This window comes from Myodes glareolus, chromosome 14 (genome assembly GCF_982192425.1).
Source record: "Myodes glareolus chromosome 14, mMyoGla1.1, whole genome shotgun sequence".
Lineage (NCBI taxonomy): Eukaryota > Metazoa > Chordata > Mammalia > Rodentia > Cricetidae > Myodes > Myodes glareolus.
In genome coordinates this window covers 42,590,181-42,613,338 of record NC_142039.1, presented here as the reverse complement: position 1 = coordinate 42,613,338, position 23,158 = coordinate 42,590,181, and the positions used below count along the sequence as shown (strand labels likewise).

The 23,158-nt window shown below is 42.9% G+C and overlaps 2 protein-coding genes across 6 annotated transcripts in view; one reads left to right on the top strand and one right to left on the bottom strand.

Annotated features, from left to right (window-relative positions):
- Mrs2 (magnesium transporter MRS2) overlaps positions 1 to 18,137 on the top strand; it is a 31,266-nt gene extending 13,129 nt beyond the window's left edge. The window contains 8 exon segments of the mRNA XM_048428024.3: positions 5,213 to 5,386; positions 8,010 to 8,140; positions 11,636 to 11,752; positions 13,786 to 13,938; positions 14,399 to 14,516; positions 16,592 to 16,705; positions 17,179 to 17,193; positions 17,195 to 18,137. Of these exon segments, the coding sequence (XP_048283981.3) occupies positions 5,213 to 5,386; positions 8,010 to 8,140; positions 11,636 to 11,752; positions 13,786 to 13,938; positions 14,399 to 14,516; positions 16,592 to 16,705; positions 17,179 to 17,193; positions 17,195 to 17,290 (918 nt within the window). The 3' untranslated portion in view covers positions 17,291 to 18,137.
- A 3,592-nt stretch (positions 18,138 to 21,729) lies between these two features.
- The window catches only part of Gpld1 (glycosylphosphatidylinositol specific phospholipase D1), a 53,436-nt gene continuing 52,007 nt past the window's right edge, over positions 21,730 to 23,158 (bottom strand). For all 5 annotated transcript variants that reach the window (XM_048428021.3, XM_048428023.3, XM_048428022.3 and 2 more), the window contains one exon: positions 21,730 to 22,451. In XM_048428021.3, coding sequence (XP_048283978.3) covers positions 22,365 to 22,451 — 87 coding nt within the window. In that variant the 3' untranslated portion in view covers positions 21,730 to 22,364. The remainder of the gene's footprint in view (positions 22,452 to 23,158) is intronic.

Genomic DNA, 23,158 nt, shown 5'->3' with positions numbered 1-23,158 from the left:
GTGTGTATGTGTGTGTACACATCCATTCTTGTCTGATGGATGTGTGTATGTGTGTGTACACATACATTCTTGTCTGATGAATGTGTGTATATGTGTGTACACATCCATTCTTGTCTGATGAATGTGTGTATGTGTGTGTACACATCCATTCTTGTCTGATGAATGTGTGTATGTGTGTGTACACATCCATTCTTGTCTGATGAATGTGTGTATGTGTGTGTACACATACATTCTTGTCTGATGAATGTGTGTATATGTGTGTGTACACATCCATTCTTGTCTGATGAATGTGTGTATGTGTGTGTGTACACATACATTCTTGTCTGATGAATGTGTGTATGTGTGTGTGTACACATACATTCTTGTCTGATGAATGTGTGTATGTGTGTGTACACATCCATTCTTGTCTGATGAATGTGTGTATGTGTGTGTACACATACATTCTTGTCTGATGAATGTGTGTATATGTGTGTGTACACATCCATTCTTGTCTGATGAATGTGTGTATGGGTGTGTACACATCCATTCTTGTCTGATGAATGTGTGTATATGTGTGTGTACACATACATTCTTGTCTGATGAATGTGTGTGTGTGTGTACACATCCATTCTTGTCTGATGAATGTGTGTATGTGTGTGTACACATCCATTCTTGTCTGATGAATGTGTGTATGTGTGTGTACACATCCATTCTTGTCTGATGGATGTGTGTATGTGTGTGTGTACACATCCATTCTTGTCTGATGGATGTGTGTATGTGTGTGTACACATCCATTCTTGTCTGATGAATGTGTGTATATGTGTGTGTACACATCCATTCTTGTCTGATGAATGTGTGTATGTGTGTGTACACATCCATTCTTGTCTGATGGATGTGTGTATATGTGTGTACACATCCATTCTTGTCTGATGAATGTGTGTATATGTGTGTGTACACATACATTCTTGTCTGATGGATGTGTGTATATGTGTGTACACATACATTCTTGTCTGATGAATGTGTGTGTGTGTGTACACATCCATTCTTGTCTGATGAATGTGTGTATATGTGTGTGTACACATACATTCTTGTCTGATGGATGTGTGTATATGTGTGTACACATCCATTCTTGTCTGATGAATGTGTGTATGTGTGTGTGTACACATACATTCTTGTCTGATGAATGTGTGTATATGTGTGTACACATACATTCTTGTCTGATGAATGTGTGTATATGTGTGTACACATCCATTCTTGTCTGATGAATGTGTGTATATGTGTGTACACATCCATTCTTGTCTGATGAATGTGTGTATGTGTGTGTACACATCCATTCTTGTCTGATGAATGTGTGTATATGTGTGTGTACACATACATTCTTGTCTGATGAATGTGTGTATATGTGTGTACACATCCATTCTTGTCTGATGAATGTGTGTATGTGTGTGTGTACACATACATTCTTGTCTGATGAATGTGTGTATATGTGTGTACACATCCATTCTTGTCTGATGAATGTGTGTATGTGTGTGTACACATCCAATCTTGTCTGATGAATGTGTGTATGTGTGTGTGTACACATACATTCTTGTCTGATGAATGTGTGTATATGTGTGTGTACACATACATTCTTGTCTGATGAATGTGTGTATATGTGTGTGTACACATACATTCTTGTCTGATGGATGTGTGTATATGTGTGTGTACACATACATTCTTGTCTGATGAATGTGTGTATGTGTGTGTGTACACATACATTCTTGTCTGATGAATGTGTGTATATGTGTGTGTACACATACATTCTTGTCTGATGAATGTGTGTATATGTGTGTGTACACATCCATTCTTGTCTGATGAATGTGTGTATGTGTGTGTACACATCCATTCTTGTCTGATGGATGTGTGTATGTGTGTGTACACATCCATTCTTGTCTGATGAATGTGTGTATATGTGTGTGTACACATACATTCTTGTCTGATGAATGTGTGTATATGTGTGTACACATCCATTCTTGTCTGATGAATGTGTGTATATGTGTGTGTACACATCCATTCTTCTCTGATGAATGTGTGTATGTGTGTGTACACATACATTCTTGTCTGATGAATGTGTGTATGTGTGTGTACACATCCATTCTTGTCTGATGAATGTGTGTATATGTCTGTACACATACATTCTTGTCTGATGAATGTGTGTATGTGTGTGTACACATCCATTCTTGTCTGATGGATGTGTGTATGTGTGTATACACATACATTCTTGTCTGATGGATGTGTGTATGTGTGTGTACACATCCATTCTTGTCTGATGGATGTGTGTATGTGTGTGTACACATACATTCTTGTCTGATGAATGTGTGTATATGTGTGTACACATCCATTCTTGTCTGATGAATGTGTGTATGTGTGTGTACACATCCATTCTTGTCTGATGAATGTGTGTATGTGTGTGTACACATCCATTCTTGTCTGATGAATGTGTGTATGTGTGTGTACACATACATTCTTGTCTGATGAATGTGTGTATATGTGTGTGTACACATCCATTCTTGTCTGATGAATGTGTGTATGTGTGTGTGTACACATACATTCTTGTCTGATGAATGTGTGTATGTGTGTGTGTACACATACATTCTTGTCTGATGAATGTGTGTATGTGTGTGTGTACACATACATTCTTGTCTGATGAATGTGTGTATGTGTGTGTACACATCCATTCTTGTCTGATGGATGTGTGTATGTGTGTGTACACATCCATTCTTGTCTGATGAATGTGTGTATATGTGTGTACACATCCATTCTTGTCTGATGGATGTGTGTATGTGTGTGTACACATACATTCTTGTCTGATGAATGTGTGTATATGTGTGTACACATCCATTCTTGTCTGATGAATGTGTGTATATGTGTGTACACATCCATTCTTGTCTGATGAATGTGTGTATGTGTGTGTACATCCATTCTTGTCTGATGAATGTGTGTATGTGTGTACACATCCATTCTTGTCTGATGAATGTGTGTATGTGTGTGTGTACACATACATTCTTGTCTGATGAATGTGTGTATGTGTGTGTACACATACATTCTTGTCTGATGAATGTGTGTATATGTGTGTGTACACATACATTCTTGTCTGATGAATGTGTATATATGTGTGTGTACACATACATTCTTGTCTGATGAATGTGTGTATATGTGTGTACACATACATTCTTTTCTGATGAATGTGTGTATGTGTGTGTACACATCCATTCTTGTCTGATGAATGTGTGTATGTGTGTGTACATCCATTCTTGTCTGATGAATGTGTGTATGTGTGTACACATCCATTCTTGTCTGATGAATGTGTGTATGTGTGTGTGTACACATCCATTCTTGTCTGATGAATGTGTGTATGTGTGTGTACACATCCATTCTTGTCTGATGAATGTGTGTATGTGTGTGTGACACATCCATTCTTGTCTGATGAATGTGTGTATGTGTGTGTACACATCCATTCTTGTCTGATGAATGTGTGTATGTGTGTACACATCCATTCTTGTCTGATGAATGTGTGTATGTGTGTGTGTACACATCCATTCTTGTCTGATGAATGTGTGTATATGTGTGTACACATCCATTCTTGTCTGATGAATGTGTGTATGTGTGTGTGTACACATACATTCTTGTCTGATGAATGTGTGTATGTGTGTGTACATCCATTCTTGTCTGATGAATGTGTGTATGTGTGTACACATCCATTCTTGTCTGATGAATGTGTGTATGTGTGTGTGTACACATACATTCTTGTCTGATGAATGTGTGTATGTGTGTGTACACATCCATTCTTGTCTGATGAATGTGTGTATATGTGTGTGTACACATACATTCTTGTCTGATGAATGTGTGTATATGTGTGTGTACACATACATTCTTGTCTGATGAATGTGTGTATATGTGTGTACACATACATTCTTGTCTGATGAATGTGTGTATGTGTGTGTACACATACATTCTTGTCTGATGAATGTGTGTATGTGTGTGTGTACACATCCATTCTTGTCTGATGAATGTGTGTATGTGTGTACACATCCATTCTTGTCTGATGAATGTGTGTATGTGTGTGTGTACACATCCATTCTTGTCTGATGAATGTGTGTATGTGTGTGTACACATCCATTCTTGTCTGATGAATGTGTGTATGTGTGTGTGTACACATCCATTCTTGTCTGATGAATGTGTGTATGTGTGTGTACACATCCATTCTTGTCTGATGAATGTGTGTATGTGTGTACACATCCATTCTTGTCTGATGAATGTGTGTATGTGTGTGTGTACACATCCATTCTTGTCTGATGAATGTGTGTATATGTGTGTACACATCCATTCTTGTCTGATGAATGTGTGTATGTGTGTGTGTACACATACATTCTTGTCTGATGAATGTGTGTATGTGTGTGTACACATCCATTCTTGTCTGATGAATGTGTGTATGTGTGTGTGTACACATACATTCTTGTCTGATGAATGTGTGTATATGTGTGTGTACACATACATTCTTGTCTGATGAATGTGTGTATATGTGTGTGTACACATACATTCTTGTCTGATGAATGTGTGTATATGTGTGTACACATACATTCTTGTCTGATGAATGTGTGTATATGTGTGTACACATACATTCTTGTCTGATGAATGTGTGTATATGTGTGTGTACACATCCATTCTTGTCTGATGAATGTGTGTATGTGTGTGTGTACACATACATTCTTGTCTGATGAATGTGTGTATGTGTGTGTACACATCCATTCTTGTCTGATGAATGTGTGTATGTGTGTGTGTACACATACATTCTTGTCTGATGAATGTGTGTATATGTGTGTACACATACATTCTTGTCTGATGAATGTGTGTATATGTGTGTGTACACATACATTCTTGTCTGATGGATGTGTGTATATGTGTGTGTACACATACATTCTTGTCTGATGAATGTGTGTATATGTGTGTGTACACATACATTCTTGTCTGATGAATGTGTGTATGTGTGTGTACACATACATTCTTGTCTGATGAATGTGTGTATATGTGTGTGTACACATACATTCTTGGCTGATGAATGTGTGTATGTGTGTGTACACATCCATTCTTGTCTGATGAATGTGTGTATGTGTGTGTGTACACATACATTCTTATCTGATGAATGTGTGTATATGTACGTGTACACATACATTCTTTTCTGTTGCTTTTCCAGTATTTGAAGGCTGTGATAACTCCAGAGTATCTTCTGATACTAGATTATCGGAATCTAAACCTAGAGCAGTGGCTGTTCCGGGAACTGCCGTCACAGCTGGCTGGAGAAGGTCAGCTCGTCACATACCCGCTGCCGTTTGAGTTCAGAGCTATTGAAGCACTCCTGCAGTATTGGGTAAGCCTAGTCGGATGTATTGTGCAGTGTGAACGTGAAGACATGTAGTCCTGGCCATTTCAGAGCTGCTTTCCCAGCCCCATCAGTCCCTTGTAAGGTCCTCCAGGGAGATAGAGCTTCTCCTCCAGCCAGCTAGACCTAAAGACTTAAGAGGAACTGGCGAAGCACGTTTCAGTTTGGTTCCCTTTATACACTTTTATGTTTTGGGGTTTTGTTTTGTTTTTTGTTTTTGTTTGTTGGTTTTTTTGTTTTTTGTTTTTTTTGAGACAGGGTTTCTCTGTAGCTTTGAAGCCTGTTTTGGAACTAGCTTTTGTAGACCAGGCTAACCCCGAACTCACCAGGGATTTGACTGCCTCTGCCTGCCAAGTACTAGGATTAAAGGCGTGTGCACCACCACCTGGCTCACTTTTATGTTTTTGTTGTTGTTGTTTTGTTGTTTATTTTTGTTTGTTGACTTGGAATCCCAGGCTGGCCTTGAACTAAGGTGGTCCACCTACTTCATCCTCTACTGACATTACAGGTGTGGTAATACACACCTGTCTGTGCACTTTCAGTGACCACATTATGGGATGAGAATTCAAGAGACCTTAAGTTGGGATGTAAGTGAACTCTGAGCACCTCTCACTTCATTCTTCAAATTCAGCTCTAATGCAAGAGCTCACACGGGGATGCACCGTTAGTCAGTCCTCTGTCTGAAGCAGCTCAAGGAGGTAACACGTCTTGCTTGGGACATAGACTGACAGGAACCACAGTTCTCGTGACCCCTGCCTCATAAATCAGCAGTTACTGGATTCCTGGGAGTTGCGCAAGCCCAATCCAGGTGGCCACTGCCTTCCTAGCCCCTTCTAATCTTCTATGAATTTTCCTGCTCCTAATTAGTCTAAATTGTACTATTCAGGAGCTAGCTACAATCAGGAGTCAGTGCTGGGAGCACATTAGTCAGAGAAGGAGATGGAAAGGCTGAGTGATCTGCTTTGCTTCAGTGAGAAAACAGATGATTTCCTCCCTCCTGGGGTTACAGGAGCAGCAGCACTGCAGACAGTGTGCGGGCAGGCTGGGCTGACTCAGGAGTTTGGAATGCGGGGAAAAGGTGCAGTCAGCTAGGTAAGAGCAGAGGAAGCTCTGCAGTCTATGTAAAATAGGAATTCTTGTCTGTGGCATGGGGTCCCGAAGATTGTTTCTGCAAGAGCCCTGCAGTTTTCAAGCCAGCCATCTTTCAACCGACCTGTGGACCATGACACCAGGAGCACGAGGACCTGGAGTGGGATCCTAGTCTCCCACCCACACAAAGTCTAGCCCTTGGAGACCAGAGGGTTGGTGTCTCTTTAGGATAGTCAAACGTTAGTTTTACCTTAATGTCCTGGTTCATTCAGGTCTCCTGAGCCTGAAAGTGAATCCTGTTATACAAAGTGAAAGAATCTACAGCAGGCTGCGAACTTCCAAGTCAGATGAGTTGTGCTTCTGAGAGAAAACAGCGTGTAGTAGCATTTATATTCTTAATTCTGCTGCTTAATTCGTTAGTCTTGTGTTATTCGCCAGCTAGTGTGGAGGTTTTTCAATCTTAACTGCTATCCTGTTACCAATTAATTCCTGTTCAGTATCAGCCATGCTTGTGTTAGCTTAAGAAAAGCAGACTTTGGATTTTACAGTGATTTAATGTATCTTTTTTTAAAGTCCAAGTCAAACTTCAGTTTCCCTCCACCTCCCGAGAACTGGAATTACAGGCATATGATAACATATCCAGTTTATTCAGTGCTGTGAATCAGACCTGGGACTTCATGCATGCTAGGCAAAATCTCCACCACCTGAACTACGTCTCCATCCCAAGTTTCAGTTGTTAAAAAGGTCATTGTCCATAGCAATTTTGAACAATGTTCTGATTACAGAGAATATAGCTAGTCCCAAAAGTTTGTTGTTGTTGTTGATTGGTTGGGTTTTATTTGTTTGTTTGGTTGGTTGGTTGGTTTTTCGAGACAGGGTTTCTCTGTAGCTTTGGAGCCTGTCCTGGAACTAGCTCTTGTAGACCAAACTGGCCTTGAACGCATGGAGATTTACCTGCCTCCAGATTTACCTGCCTCCGCCTCTCAAATGCTGGGATTAAAGACATGTACCACCACCACCTGGCACTATTCTCAAATGTTAAATGGGTGCTTTGACATGGAGTTTCAGAATTTTCCTAAAGATTTATATTTATTGTATATGTGTGTACATATGTATGTAGGTGCCAGCAGGGGCCAGGGGTGTTGGATCTCCTGGAGCGGGAGTTATAATTGTAAGCTGCCTGGCATGATTATGGGGAACCAAATCCTGGTCCTCTGGAAGTGCAGGAAGTGCTCTTAGCCACCGAGCCATCTCTCCAGTCCCCAGAATGTCACTAAGGAGTCATTCCCTAGGCCTTCCATAGCAGCTGTCTGTAGAGAATGACTGTCCTGAGGGTCACTCTGGCCTTTGCAGCATCCCGTGTAACCCGGGAGGTGGAGCTCTCAGCCGTCTGTAAGTAGGTGTTCTGAAGTGCTGTCAGTGTTGTGGGCTAGCACAAATGTCTGTTTAATCAGAGGCTTCACTGATCCTAAGTTCTAAAAAGATTGTTTTAATTCTTATGAAAGGCCATGTTGTTATCTAGATCAACACCCTTCAGGCAAAACTTAGCATCCTGCAGCCGCTGATCCTCGAGACCCTGGATGCATTAGTGGACCCCAAGCATTCTTCTGTCGACAGAAGCAAGCTGCATGTCCTGCTCCAAAATGGCAAAAGGTAAGTGTGGGTGGCTTGTCAGGCTGGGAGTTAGAGACGGCTGCCTTCAGCTTCTCTCTCATTGATGTCTAGAGAGATGGTCAGTGTGAATTCACACACTGTAGCCTGCTACATTCTCCTGCCTCTGCCTCCTTGGTGCTAGAATTTGGTTTTCATAATGAAAATAATGTGGGGTTTTTTTTTTTTTTAATGTAGTGTAGGTGGGAGATTGAACTAAAGGAGCACATGATCTAATATTGATCGGAAGATACTGCACAAAACATTAAGGCCCATCTGATATCCCAGTTCAGTAATTAATGTTATCTTCGTTGTGATAGCAAATTCATTGGTCTAAATTTGAATTCATTTATCTCCCACTCTAAAGTCTATGTTCATTTTCTAAGCCATAATTCATCCAAAAATTTAAATTTTCTGCTTTAATTCATTTGTGTCATAATTTCAGTAAATATACTCTGAGATTTGTACTCCCCAACGTTTTTACCTGGTATGTGTGAGGCCCTGGGTTCAGTTCCCATTACTGCAGAAAAAAATGTTCAAACATTGACAGTTAAAACTTGATGATGGGGCGAGGAGTGATCCTTAAAAAGAAGGCTTAGTGGTTAAGGGCACATACTTTTGGCCCTCAGTACTTAAAAGGGGTGTGTGTATTGGGGGGAGGTGCCCTAAACCCTTCATCTCTCAACCGATCACACCCCTCCCCCCACATCAAGCTTCAACTGTCAATATTTGAGCATTCTTTCTATGGTGCTGGAGATTGAGCCTAGGGCCTCACACACACCAGGTAAGCACTCTACCACTGAGTCACAGCCACAGTCCTTAACTGCTAAATTTTCAAGAAAAGTTGGGGAGTACAAATCTCAGAGTATAATTAAAATTATGTCACAAATTAATTCAGGTGGTTAGGTTTGGTGGTAAAGTACCTCTGCCAGCTGAGCCATCTCAACAGCTCAGAAAGCCAAAATTTTCTTTAGTTTTTATGATTCTGTGCGTATGTAAGAGAGCGAGAGGGGAGAGAGAGAAAAGAGAGGATGTGCACACATGTGGAGAGGTCAGGACAATTTGGTGGTATTGGTTCTCGACTCCCACAGACTGAATATCATAGGTCTTCAAGTAACAGGTGCCTTGAATTTCCCGAGCCTTCTTACTGGCCAGTCTTTTTTTATTATTAAGATTTATTTATTTTATGTTTATGAGTGTTTTTCTACATATATGTATGTGTGCCATGTGTGTGCCTGGTGCCTGAGGAAGTCAGAAGGCATAGGATCCCCTGGAGTTGGCGTTACTGATGATAAAGAGCCATCATGTGGGTCCTGGGAGCCAAACTCGGGTCCTCTGCAAGAGCAGCCAGGGATCTGAACTGCTTGGCCATCTATCCCTTAAGCCTCTGTCCCCAGTTAAAATTATCAAAGGGTTTGTTGTTTGCCCAATGTTAGAGTACTTTTATCATTTATAAATAAGCTCCAGGCTGGAGAGATGGTTCAGTGGTTTAATACGCTTTTTCTGAGGACCTGAGTTCATTCCCAGCACCTAGATCTAGTGGGTCATGACCGCCTGTAACTCCAACTAAAGGAAGCAACACTCTGGCTTTAACAGGCACATGCACACACAGAGACATATATAAATATAAGTAATTGATTTTTTTAAAGGAATACTCATGCCAGAGACTTGCTTTGGCCTGGGGCTGGGTGGGTAGGGTGTTCAGGTCCCAAAGAGGATGTGTGGAGTGGGGGAAGGGCACAGACATTTCTGAGGGTGAATCTCCATGGATGCCAGCAGCGTTTAATTGAAAAAAGCTACACCTACAGTATAGTGGCAGCCAGGATTAAATGGGAGACAAGGGGCACGTGACCTGAGGTGTGGCTTAGGTCAGGGGTTGAGGAATCTATCATTGACCTTGACAGCAGGTACTGGAAGGGTCACTCCTTCTAGGTTCTCCTGCTAGAGATGAGAAGAATGACTGCTTTATCTAGCGGGACTTTCCTCAAGCTCCCAAGGGACTGGAGACCCTTATTCAAATGCTTGACCTTAAGAAAAGGATTTCTTCTGGAGAGTAGACACTACACTACAATATATTAGTCTTACTCTGCGGGCCTGTAGCCCTCATAACACTCCCAAAAGGGAAGGTTCTGATGTCTAACTCTTTTCCCATTATACGGTACCATTCTGATTTCTCTATATTTACTAACTGAACTTTTTCCTTTAATAGCCTCAGGTTCTGAATTCAAACTGTAGGCATTTCACCCTTGGAGTCAGACAAGTCTAGTAAATCTCTAACTTTCCTGTTCTTGGTGTGATTAGGAGGGCACAATGGAATTCCTGGTTCCACAGTGGCCGTGATTTTTTTTCCAAAGAATTATTTTGTTTAGAGAGGCTTCTATCCCTTACCAAAGCCCTCACAAAATTTCCCAAGGGAAAAGGTATTAATTGAGAATAATTAAAAATGAAAGTAAAAGGTGCTGGAGAAGCGTGGTCTGCACTATTGAAATGCTGGGGCTTTGTCAAGCAGCGATGGTCACCATGCTGACCATGCCATACTCAAAACTGAGACAGTAGCTCACAGGTAATCCCAGCACTCAGCAGTGTAAGACAGAAGGATTGCCTCAAGTTGGAGTCCAGCCTAGGCTACAGAGTGATACCCTCTCTCAAAAAGGGGGAGGGGAGTAAGTAAACCCAAAGAGCCCTTGCTTGTCATAAACAAGGCCCTTGATTAAACATTCAGAACCACACATAAAAACTAAATGGTCTGTCATTATCCCCTCCCTGCATGTATCTAACAACCAAGATGACAAACCTCGTAATTCCTCCTGACCGGTGTATCACAGGATTCCTTTGACTTTTCTGGCCTGTAACCTACTTACTGTAAACCTCCCCAGTGAACCTCTTGTTATCATTTATAAAGAGGTGGGGACCGGTCCCTTGTAGCCTGAGGCCTCAGCAGCAGACAGGCAGACAGATATGCCATGCAGAGACAGTTTGGGTGTAGAGTTTATTTAGTGGGTTATGAATGGGAAAGGGAAGGGGGGGGATGGGGGAAGGAAAAAAAGGGAAGAGAAGAGAGAGGCAGCTTCTGCCTCTCCAGAAGGGCAGACCGGGGTGGGGGGGGTACAACTGGGAAGGAGGTGGGGCTTGTCTCTTAAAGGAACTGGGTGCCCAGGTGACAGCCCAGGCCAACAGTTCCACCCCTTCAGCCACCTTCTGCTCTAACTCATTGCAGAGTTCTTAGCTGAGAATAAATACCCAAGCATTCTGCCTTAACCTTTAAATTTCCAGAGTGACACAACTTTAAGGTCCACCAAAATTGTTCTGTGTGGAGCTGTGTTGCTGGTCAATCTTACCAATTGGTTTGGGTGTGGCTAATTTGCATAATTGTTGAAATGTTTCTTACCAGTGAAGGCTGAGTGATAGGTGGATTCTTGTATGCCCTAAACATGCTGCTCTTAAGGGAGATGTTGCGTGTTTATACTGCTGATCTTTACCATGTGGCTATTCTTACAGTCTCTCTGAGTTAGAAACAGACATTAAAACTTTCAAAGAGTCGATTTTGGAGCTTTTGGATGAGGAGGAGATGCTGGAAGAACTCTGTCTAACCAAGTGGAGTGATCCACAGGTCTTGTAAGTATTGCCTTGTGTTGTTTCTTCCTTCAGGTGAGCCTGTATTTGTCTAAAATAGAGAATAGGCATTTTTACCCTTAGTCACTTTGTCTTGCTCGTGGCCCAGCTCAGTGAGGCTGCATTTAGTGTGCACTGCATTCTAGCTGGAGCTGAAGAGAACGTAAACATCACAGTTATTCTCAAGGGATGGATCACTAAGCAACATAATGCAAGATGAACTAGATTCCCTGTGGAGCACAGGGCAACAGTTGCGTGGTAGAAGGAGGAGGGGATAAGCCAGGGAGTGTGGATTGAATTCTGTAGCCTTGTCTGTTAAAAACACACAGCTTACATACTTTTTCTGACTTACAAACCTAGAAATCATTTGCTTTTTAGAAACTTAGTCACTGCTGCATGTCATAAAGCAGGTTCAAGAAATACCCGCGGGGCTGGAGAGATGGCTCAGAGGTTAAGAGCACTGACTGCTCTTCCAGAGGTCCTGAATTCAATTCCCAGCAACCACATGGTGGCTCACAGCCATCTATAATGAGATCTGGTGCCCTCTTCTGGCATGCAAGCATACATGGACGGAACATTGTATACATAATAAATAAAGAAGTCTTTAAAAAAAAGAAGAAGAAGAAGAAGAAGAAATACCTGCAGAGTGTGAAACTCACTGGTCTGAAAGTCACTGGAGACTTGTCTGCTTCTCCAGTAGACCATGATATGGTTTGAAGTACTCATGCCTTTATTAGCTAAGAAGTATTGAAAAGCAAGGAAAGGGGCTCGTGAGATGGCTCAGCAGGTGAAAGTAAAATCATTTTTTTTTTAAATTCCAAGACAAAACACACAACTCTCTCTTCCCAATATGTAATTTGTACAAATATGCCAAAGTAGAAACAGCAAGGCTCAATGTGATTCATGTTTACTAAATCAGTAGCGGAAAGGCAAGGCCTAGTAGTGCCTCGCAGCTTCAGACCGCATGGGGCGTGTTTAGGGAAGCAGATCAGCAGTTAGTCCTCCGCTTGCTCATCCCGGGAGAGGAGAAATTGGCTGCTACTGTATTTACCTGTTTTCAAAGGCAAATGCTCTTTTTAATGTGTATAGGTGTTTTGCCTGCATGTATGTCTGTATACCACTTATATGTTTGGTGCCCACAGAGGCCAGAAGAGGACATTAGATTTCCCAGAACTGCAGTTATGGATGATTGTGAGCTACCATGTGGGTGCTGGAAATGAAACTCAGGCATCTTTAAGAGCAGAGACATCACTCCAGCCCTAGGAAATGCTCTTTCCAACTTAGTCTGGATTTTTTTGTGTTTCTTTTTTTTTCCATTCAAAAATTTATACTTCCTCCCCTTCTCCCATTCCTCTCTCGCTCTCCCACTCACCCTCCTCCCTCCCCCTCTCTCCTTAAGAGAGGGCAGGGAAGCCTGCCCTGTGGGAAGTCCAAGACCCTCCCCCGCAAATAGACTGGGGTCCCAAAAAGCCTGTGCAGGCAGTGAAACAAGTCCTAGTGCCATTATCATTGGCTTCTCAGTCAGCCCCCATTGTCAATCACATTCAGAGAGTCTGGTTTGATCACATGCTCATTCAGTCCCGGTCCAGCTAGATTGGTGAGCTCCCATTAGAACAGGCACACTGCTTCAGTGGGTGGACCAACCCCTCACAGTCCAGACTTCCTTGCTCATCTTCTCCCTCCTTCTGCTCTTCAACTGAACCTTGGGAGTTCAGTCCGTTGCTCTGATGAGGGTCTTATAGTAGCCTATGATTTGCCCTTTCTTGTCAGTATTCACATTTGTATTTTCTAGTCCCCAATGGTGCGTGTAATTTCATGCCTCTTTTGGATTGAGGCCTTGGAGCACAGTGCTGCTAACTCATCTGTATAGGGCTGAGTGCGTTGTGTTCAGGATCTGTTGGCATAGCTTCTCACAGATTGGATGCAGTCACAACAGATGTGATAAGGGTGACTTTCTCATTGGCTGCTAAAGTAGGGGGTCAGTATGTGTTGTGCATGCTCAGGTTTGTTGACTGTGTTAACTTTGTGAATTGAAGTGAAAAGAGCAGCTCTGGGATTGACCATGCCGAGGAGATGGAGCTGCTGCTAGAAAACTACTACCGCTTAGCCGAGGACCTTTCCAACGAGGCCCGGGAGCTGCGGGTCCTGATCGACGACTCACAGAGCATCATCTTCATCAATCTAGACAGGTGAGGGTGGGTGCACTGCAGAAGATGGTGAGGACTGGGGTTATGGTTGATACTGTAAAGCACTCTGTAAAGTTTTTTTTGGAAGAAGTCATGCTGTCCCATCTGTGACTACTCCATAAGTGAACCTGTTTTTAGTTTCCTGATGTCTGCAAAAGCAACTGAAGGAATGCATGTTTTATTTGGACTCACAGCCTGACAAGGAAGTCACGAGGGCAGAAACTTGAAGTAACTGGTTCTGTGTCCTGTTAGGAGCCTGCCCATGCCCCCAGCCAGGTGGTAGAGCCACCTGTGGTGAGGATGGGTCCTTCCACCTCAGGAGCTTTGTTTCTATGACTCCAAATCTTGTCAAGTTACAATATTAATTATGTCAGGATTTTGAAGGTGGAGAGCGACCTGGTAGGCCTTCACTAGGTTTGCTGGATTTGTGTGTTCTGGCCTGAGTTGGTGGTTTTCTCTCCAGCCATCGCAATGTGATGATGAGGCTAAATCTTCAGCTAACCATGGGTACCTTCTCTCTGTCACTCTTCGGACTAATGGGTGTTGCTTTTGGCATGAATTTGGAATCTTCCCTTGAAGAGGTAAGAATGCAATTTTTTAAATAGGGTTTTTTTTTTAATGTTTGGATGATTAGGAGAATATTTTGAAGTATGACCTGCTATATTAGTTACGTTCTCATTGTTGTAACAAAATACCTGGCAGAGGGAACATAAAGAATCAAATACCTACTTTGGCTCACAGCTTAAAGGAGTTACAATCCATCATGGCAGGAAAGGCATGGTAGCGAGCGGAGCATGAGGCCTCTCGTCACCCGGTCTACAGTCAGGAAGCAGGGCACTCTACCTCTTCGGGTAAACCTCTCTGGCCATACCCTCACAGATTTGCAGCTCCTGGGTGATTCTAAATCTAGTGAAGTTAACAGTGAACACTAAATGCCATTTTTACATATTCCCTTAAAGAGTTAAACATAGGTTGTAACTCACATAGAATTCAGGCAGTTATTGTTAGCCCCTGTGTAGAGCTATGACTGTAGCCTACATTGCTTTATTTCCTAAAACATATAAGTACACAGGAGAACTGGGTAACACAGCCACCCTGTGAGGCAGTGGTAATGAGGGATTTTATTTTCAGTTCTGTGTCTGTCCCTGTGCCTGGAAGTCCACATCCACAGGACTTGTTTGGTGCAGTAATCACAACTCTATGAAACAGATATATTTCTCCTGCTTTGTAGATAAGAAAATAGAGGCTCAGAAAATGTAGTAAATTGCAGATCTATAAAACCAGAGGATTTCAACTGAGAAACAAATGCTTTCTACTCTGCCCTCTTGTCTTTTTATGTCACACTAGCGTTTCTAAAGCCTCTGAAGCCCAGCATTTTCAGGGAAAGTCTTATAAGGTTTCTAGCAGTGATCGAGCGTGTAATCGGCACTTTGATGTTTGACCCTCTGTCCTATGTAATTTATCGCTTCTATGGTTATCACTATGGTCTAACCAACACCATCTCTCGGGACCACACATTTGTAAAATTGGTCTTTAAAAGACTGACTAGCTCAAACCTTTGCCTAAAGATATTCCACTGCATTCTAACTGGCCTTAGGATAAGTCCACATTCCCAGGTCTGTGGACATCTAGTCGTTTCTTCTGGATTCACCTCAGACATTTGTAGCCACTCTTGTCAACTGTGCTCTGGTTCTTTTTCAGAAATGCTGGCTGCACAGCTCTCCCCTCACCTCCCGGTTTTGTTGCCTAGTTCGCTGCTGTTCACTTCTTGGGCTGTAGCTTTTGTTAAGAATCATACTGCGGGTAGAAACCTGAAAACATGAGATAGGAAATACCTCATAATTGTGACTATTTTGAAGACCAATCACAACTACATTGGCATGGAAAATTCCATAGCTGGTCTGTTGTGGCTCATTCACGATGTGGGTGTACTAAAAGTATTATATAAAATTATCTTTGGACTAGTATAGATATATTAGGTGCGTATGAAATGTTTTTTCTTTAGACTCCAAAAGAAAATACCATTGTTAGGTCACATGCCCCACCAAGAGAAAACATATACAACTAACTATATTCCTGCCTTTCAAAAGTTAGTGGTTGAGCTTGTGTAACAGAGGATGATTATGTTAGAATGGCGCTTCCTTCTTGTTACCCATCGATATGTAAATACATAAACTGAAACATGTTTTGGTCCCAAGGGCTTGAGATAGACTAACCAATCTTACTTAACTAACCCAGAAACTAACTCTGTTTTTTGTTTAACTCTAATATTGTTACTCAAGACCAAAAAGGAAAGTGTTTATTTTGTTTAAATCTTTTCGATCCAGGTGTACTAGTGCACACCTGTAAACTCAGCTCTTTCGTAGGATGTGGCAGTAGGTCAGCCTGGGCACCAAAGCCTTGCCTTTGCAACAGCCTGTCTGACACTTGTGTTATGTGCAGTCCTAAATACAGAAGAAAACAGTTGTGAGACACTTGAGGTGTGAGTGGTACATGCCCCCAGTCTTGGTCTCTGGGCTTTGCTGCAGGCCTAGGTCCTAACTGTTTCTATGGAAGACTTCTTGTGATGACAGACAGGCTCCTTTTAACTCTGGAAGAGAGTTTGTCTCTGAAGAGCCTAACCTTTGTGATTGGAATGAACCCCTTTTTCTTTCAGGATCATCGTTTGTTTTGGCTGATTACAGGAATTATGTTTATGGGAAGTGGCCTCGTCTGGAGGAGGTTGCTTTCATTCCTTGGAAGACAGCTGGAAGCTCCTTTGCCCCCTATGGTATGGACTAGGAGCTCACAGTAGCACTACTGTGGGCTACAATCCTGGGCCTACAGTCAGATAGAGCCTGGGTTTCAGTTGACACGAGTTTGTAACTCTGTGTGAGTTACTTGATGTTTCTAACTCTCCTTACTTTCCCATCTGTTAGTCTAGTCAGTACTATGTGCTTCATTTGATTTAGAAAGTTAAGTGAGCTGAGATGTTTAGCAGTGTCCAACACACTTGGTTTCTGTAGAACACTGGCAAGAGTCATACATTGGGCGGGTGCTCATCACTCTGCAAGGCTTTCCCGTAGCCATACTGAGACAGCAGAGCGCTCCCTGAGCACAGGGAGCTTCACCTCCTCTCTCCCCGTGTATGTGGAGCAGCATAGCTGGGTAAGGGCATAGACTCTGGCCTGTGTAGTCCGTTTTCACCTGGTTAGTGACTTCTCAGAAAGACACACACTTAAATTTGTTTCCTGCTTTATTTAGATGGCCTCCTTACCTAAAAAAGACCTTTCTGGCAGATAGAAGGATGGAAGTGAAAAACAGCCTCAGGCCGGAAGGACTTGGAGCAAACAGGACTGTCCTGGCAAGCCGCTAACAGCAGCCTGGCAGACGAAGATTGTTAGACTTCTGAAGCTATTATCTCTCTCTGAGGGGGTAAAAAAGACGACTGCTGTTTAAATTATGTCTGACTAAAATACGGTGGCATTCACAATACTAAAACATGGCTGCGTCTTCAGAATTCTATGAGACAAAGTGCTTTCTTTGTAAAAAGCCAAAATCCTATGTCCTACCAACCTTGAATACTGTTTTTATGGACTTTTTAAAGAATAGATTAATTTATTGAGAGATAGACTTATCAGGATTCAGCAATGTTATACATACCAAGAAAAGAGCATCTTTGTGCTGATGGGGCCCAGAAACTTGGCAGAGCCTATAATCCCTGAGCTCATGGGCTGCAATTCACCAGTCAGGGAATCATGTTCCCATCGACTTCTGACTTGGGGAATAAAACTGGTGGATCTGCTAACCTTGCAATGAACTCTGGAATGTCAGTCCTTGATAGAACCTTATTTTCAGGTATTTGCTCTCTTTTATATATAAGACAAATAAAAAGGAAGTATAATTTAATGTCCGCATACAAGGATTCTGGTTAATCAAAACTATTATTTTTCTTTGATTGGTTATAAACAGAACCTTTGGAAGTAAAGTTGAAAGTGTTTATTCTCTTACAACTTTATAACTGTTTTGATCATTGCCTGATTTAAGAGATTGTCTTGCTACCTTCCTCCGAATAAAATGTATACAGCCAGCTAATCTGTTTGCCTACCTCTCAAAAGTTAGCAGATCAGCTGGTCAAACAAGAGGGTAGTTAATGTAAAAATGATGGGAACATTATCTTCCCAATCAAGATGTTTGCCTTTAAAATAAATGGTAAAGCAGGACGTGGTTGGTTCTTTTGTAACTCCAGTCCCTGAAGGGCTGCAGCTGGAGGATTGTGAAGCGTTAGAAGCCAGCAGAGGTCATAGTGTCCAGGCCTGGACTGTAGAGCACAACCCTGCCTCAGAACGCCAGATAAAAGGGGCTGGGGGTGCTGCTCATTGTTAGAGTGCTCCTCCAGCTTGCACAAAGCTGTGGGGTCAACTCCTAGTACTGCACAGTAAGTAACCAAATTGTTGATACCTGTGAGTCTGAAAGCTGCCATTCTACCTACCTTTGTGTATTTTGTAGAGGTTTCATTAAGTTGTGTGCTAGAACATTATAGTTAAGTGTGCTTCCAAAAGTAGTTCACTTGTAAGGTTGTAGTAAGACCAGAGCAGCTCTTAGCCTACAGGGTAGGAGTAACGAATGAGGACGTACACCCACCACAGATGTTGTGTGCCCAATTACTGCAAGTGTTACAGCTCTAAAGGAAAGGTATCCCGACTTGTCTGGAAGTCAGGCTATACCTGAAACTGGGCTCCTGTGGGGACAGTCTCCCATCAGGATGAGGCAGTCCTCTCCAAGGCTCTGCTCTGCTCCCCCTAGGAGTTTCCCAACAGAAGTATTTGGTTTTTCTCAGCTCAGGCCCAAGTTGCTACTACTTCTGCTTCATTCTGCCCTGCAGAAACGTAGCAATCTGCTCCGGCTCTAGCTAAAAGTCATTGCTTCAGCGGAGGTGTCAGTTGCTTCTTCTGCTCTGGTTTCCTCAGGGAGCTTCCCAGTAGAGATTCTGCTCTGCACCAGTGAAAGATCTTCACCCAGAACTCTCTCAGGAGATTTGGAAAGGAGTCCAGGAGAGTGACTGCCTCGGTCAGGGTGGAGAAGCACAGCTGCCAGCTAAACAGGCAGAGGGCTTCCACAGGGCTTGAGTTATTCCAGGGTGAAGATTTCAGGGAGGAGGGGGATTGATCAGATTCTGATCCCCTTGAGCTTGGACAAACTCAGATTGGCTAGATTTTGTGCTCAGGGATTGGTTGGTTTCATGTTCAGTTGGTCAGGGGCAGATTTGGAGCTGGTTTCAGAGCTGAAGTGTGTTTTTCCCGCTGACTTTTTTAGTCTTTTACCGCTGGTTTCAGGGCCACGGTGTGTTTCTTTCATTGGCTTTTGTTCCAGGGTCAAAGTGTGTTTCTTTGGTTCTGGTTTCAGGGCCAAAGTGTGTTTTGTTCACTGGCTCTGGGTCCAGGTCTAGGCTATGTTTCTTTCACTGACTCTGGTTTCGGGGCCAAGGTGGATTTCTTTGGCAATTTTTACTTTTTACCCTGCAGTGACCCTAATGTGTCCCACAGGAATGTCAGGTTCTTTTACTGGGTGATTTAGCAATGGGAATAAGAATGTTATTCCAGTAGAAAATAGAAAGTTACAAGTGAGCTCCCCTTCTATGTGGGACTGTGAGAAGCTGGTCCAGAGCACCTGAGCTAGCCTGGTGTCCCAACCATAAGATGCTGGAATGTGACCCTTTGGGAACTGTAGCAGCTGAAACCTTTGATAGTGTCCAAGATCATCTTTGATGATGCCTAGGTTCCACAGTCCCCCTCTTCAGCAGACCCAAGTGATCAGTCTTAACATTGTCTCGGGTTTTGCTCAACTGAGATACATGAAGAATTGAAGTCCATTTGATCCCAGGTCAGACACAATCAAATAGCATTTTTCCTTGTATTGTTAGTTTATGACCTTAAAGTAATTGTCTCAATTAGTCATGTGCCTTCTATTGATAACTATTTCTCGCAGATAAAAAGACAGAACTGAGGGTTTGTAAAAATTTTAAAAGTGGTTAGGTCATTGAGGGTTCTTGAATGTAACTGCTACTTAAAGGAAATGCTGCAAAATATCAAATACTGAGTTTTATGACTGAACAAGCAGTCACACATCCCACATCGAGCATGAGCAAGGGAGTGTGATCCTTTTTGACAGTCTGTCCTTACGTTCAGAGCCTCTGAACCGATGTGAGAAGAGCAGAGGTCATCCTGTGAAATGATCCCTCTGCATGCCCTTCTTGACAACAGACTGGAATACGCACAGGCTCTTTGTGTGGCAGGCTCCAAGAGCTGCGCTAGGCTTTATTTCTTGGGCATCAGTGAAGCCACATTTGAACTTTAGTATGATAACTTCAGTAATGGCCACAGAGATGATTTCATGGAGGGATTGGAATGAGTCCAGAGACTTGAGCTCTCCACCAAAAGCCCACCTCAGTCATTCTAACTTTATAGTCTGGGACAATAAGGCATAAAGCAATTCCTATCTTGAAGCCTTAAAAATGTACAGAGAGAAAGCTAGAAAACTAAAATGAAAATGTCTGTTGGTTTCTTGAGGTAAAGATCACTAAACTAAGCAGTTGTTCAGTGTTGTTTTGAGTATCTAGGCATTGTGGGACTGGTTCTTAGAACCTCAGTTAAAGTGTGGTGGAAGGAAATGTTAACCCACCTGTTGAGAATAATAGACTGTCATGTGCTAATTTTTTTCTCTATATCAGGTCAATATTCTCTATAGATTGACCTTCAAAAGTGGTATAGCACTTTATTTCTCACAGAGGAGTCAATGTTACAGTTGTCAGTGTGACAATCCTGTCAACTTGAAGATGTTTCCATCTCTATAACCTTTCAGCTTCTTTAAAAAAAATGTAGTGGTGCCTGCTACTTGCTGTGTTCAGACACTGAGCCAAAGACAAATCCTGTGGTCAGCTGTGGCCGTATTTATACAAGCTCTCGTCAGTTACCAGAACAAAAGCACTGGCACTTTGGGGCTAGTGCATCAGCCCAGGGTTGGGAAAGCCCTGATGTGCACAAGGCCCTGGGTTTAGCCCTGCCATTTACATTTGCTGATTGGCAAAACAATAACCCTTCTGCTGGTAGTGTTCTTCAGATAGCTTGAACTGCAAGTTACTACCCAAGCAAAACCAAATGTCCCTGTTTGCTTCCTTCTGTGTCTTAGGGGGCTGTAGCGCACACTCAAAACAGCTAGTCTGGAGGGTGAGCAGTGCCTTCTGGGGTGAGTGTCTGGGAACTGTCTCTTTCTCTCCTATGAGTCATCTTTGGTCTATTCCACATTCCCTCTGCAGAGGTATCTCTCTCTGAGTAGGACTTGTCACCCCTTTCCTTCTCCTTTTGATACCACTTCCCAGGATCAGAAGGAACAGTATCTCCCTTGGTCCCCTGACAGGGGACCAGCCAGTCACTGTTAGCAAGTTGAGGATGGAGCACAGGATCTACCCTAAAGAATGGGCCAAGAGCAAGTGAAGCCACAGACCATTCATCCCTTCTGGTCACCCTGGGCTCAAGGCCATACCACTCCCTCCTGCTCTGTTGGTGGAGCTGGCAGCCTATCACAGCAAAGCCCCACCACCCTGTGAGATTTCAATGGTGAGGTCGATCACTTGTTGCAACAGCCAGCTCCACAGCCGTGTGAGGCACAAGATAGCTCATCGAACTTTAGTTTCTGAGGTTGTCCTTCTAAACCTTCACTGAGGAAGGAGCAGTGTGTGGGCACCGTCCCCCATGCTGTTCTCTCTTCCCACCATGTTTTCACTGCACCGTCAGTATGACAAAACGCCCAAGATCAGCAGCTTCAAAAGAAGTGTTTATTTGGCTCACAGTTTCAGCCATGTCAGTTCTAGGGTGCTTGACCCTGTTGCTTTGGAGCTGGGGAAGAAGCCAGCACGGCAGAGGAGAGCTGTCCATTTCATGCAGCTGTGAAGTGGAGCATCAAGGAAAGACTTGGGGTCTGGTACACCCTAATGATGTAACTTCCTCCAACAAGATCCCACTCCAAAATTTCTACCCTCCTTCAGCTGGAGACCAAGATTTCAACATGGGAATTTTGGGGCACATTTAAGATCCAAATAGGTCCAGCTGCTGCTAAAGGATTTTTTTAAAGGAGCAATGATATAGAGAATGTGTTACAAGGCAACTGCCGTTTCTTGGCAAGAGAGAGACAAGTATTCGAACAGAAGAGGAGGGGGTGATTGTTATAGTCCCAAGCTCAGAGGAGATGCAGAATGCCTGCCGTTTCCTGTCATCTGGTATCCACACATAGCTGACCGTATTTCCAGGTAACCTGGCTGTCAGCATGTCTGTTCCAGGAGCCCCACCTCTGTCAGGCTTCACCATGGCTCCACTGGAGGAATACTTTGTCCACCCTGGAGATGGACTTGGCCCAAGAGGGAGGGGCTGAACAGGAAAATAGAGTGACCGTCTTCAGTCCGAACTGAGGCTGTAGACATGAAGTGCCCCAGAGAGCCGGGCTCCCCAAGAACTTCTTCCAGCAGCGACAACCACTTGGTTCTGTGGAGGACACAATATAGACAGCATTGATGACCAAATCCTCACACTGTGCTCTGGGGATACATAGGAAAGCCCTGGTGGCCAGACCCCATAGCTACAACTCACGTCTTTCCCTTTGCTCATATACCACTCTCTTGATCTGTAAGTTCTGAAAACCACAGTTGTGAAGCTGACCTCAGCCCCTGCCTCTTGGACATAAAAAAAATTTTTTTGAAAAATGGAAAACACAAGTGTGTGCTTATTCCAGAACCTCAGTGTGGTGCGCTGTGCACCATGTATCTGGAGTGGAAAGGACCTGATGGGGCTACCGTCAGACAGCATCCTTGCTGCCGAGTGTTTTCAGGCCCATCTTCCAGAATTGTTTTCAAAATCTGCTGCCAGTTGTGAAACATTTTTGTAATGGCAAAATCTTCACAGTTTACAGTTAAATTTGATTTGGAGGAGCTACCAAAAGTTATTTTAAATCATTGCTGGTAAATGAAGTGTGGCTGGTCATGTTGGCTGCTAGCATTTAAACAGAGCAGGCTTATCTTGTTGGCTTCATTTTAACACAATTAACAATCCCAAAATGATGATAATGGTGGCAATGCATGTACCATGTATCATGTTTCAAATTCTAGGTGGAGCCCTTTCTGGCACCTCCTAATAGCCCAGTGTTGGCAAAAGAGAAAATCTTTTCAGTGACAAATGGTAATTTCTTCTTCTCT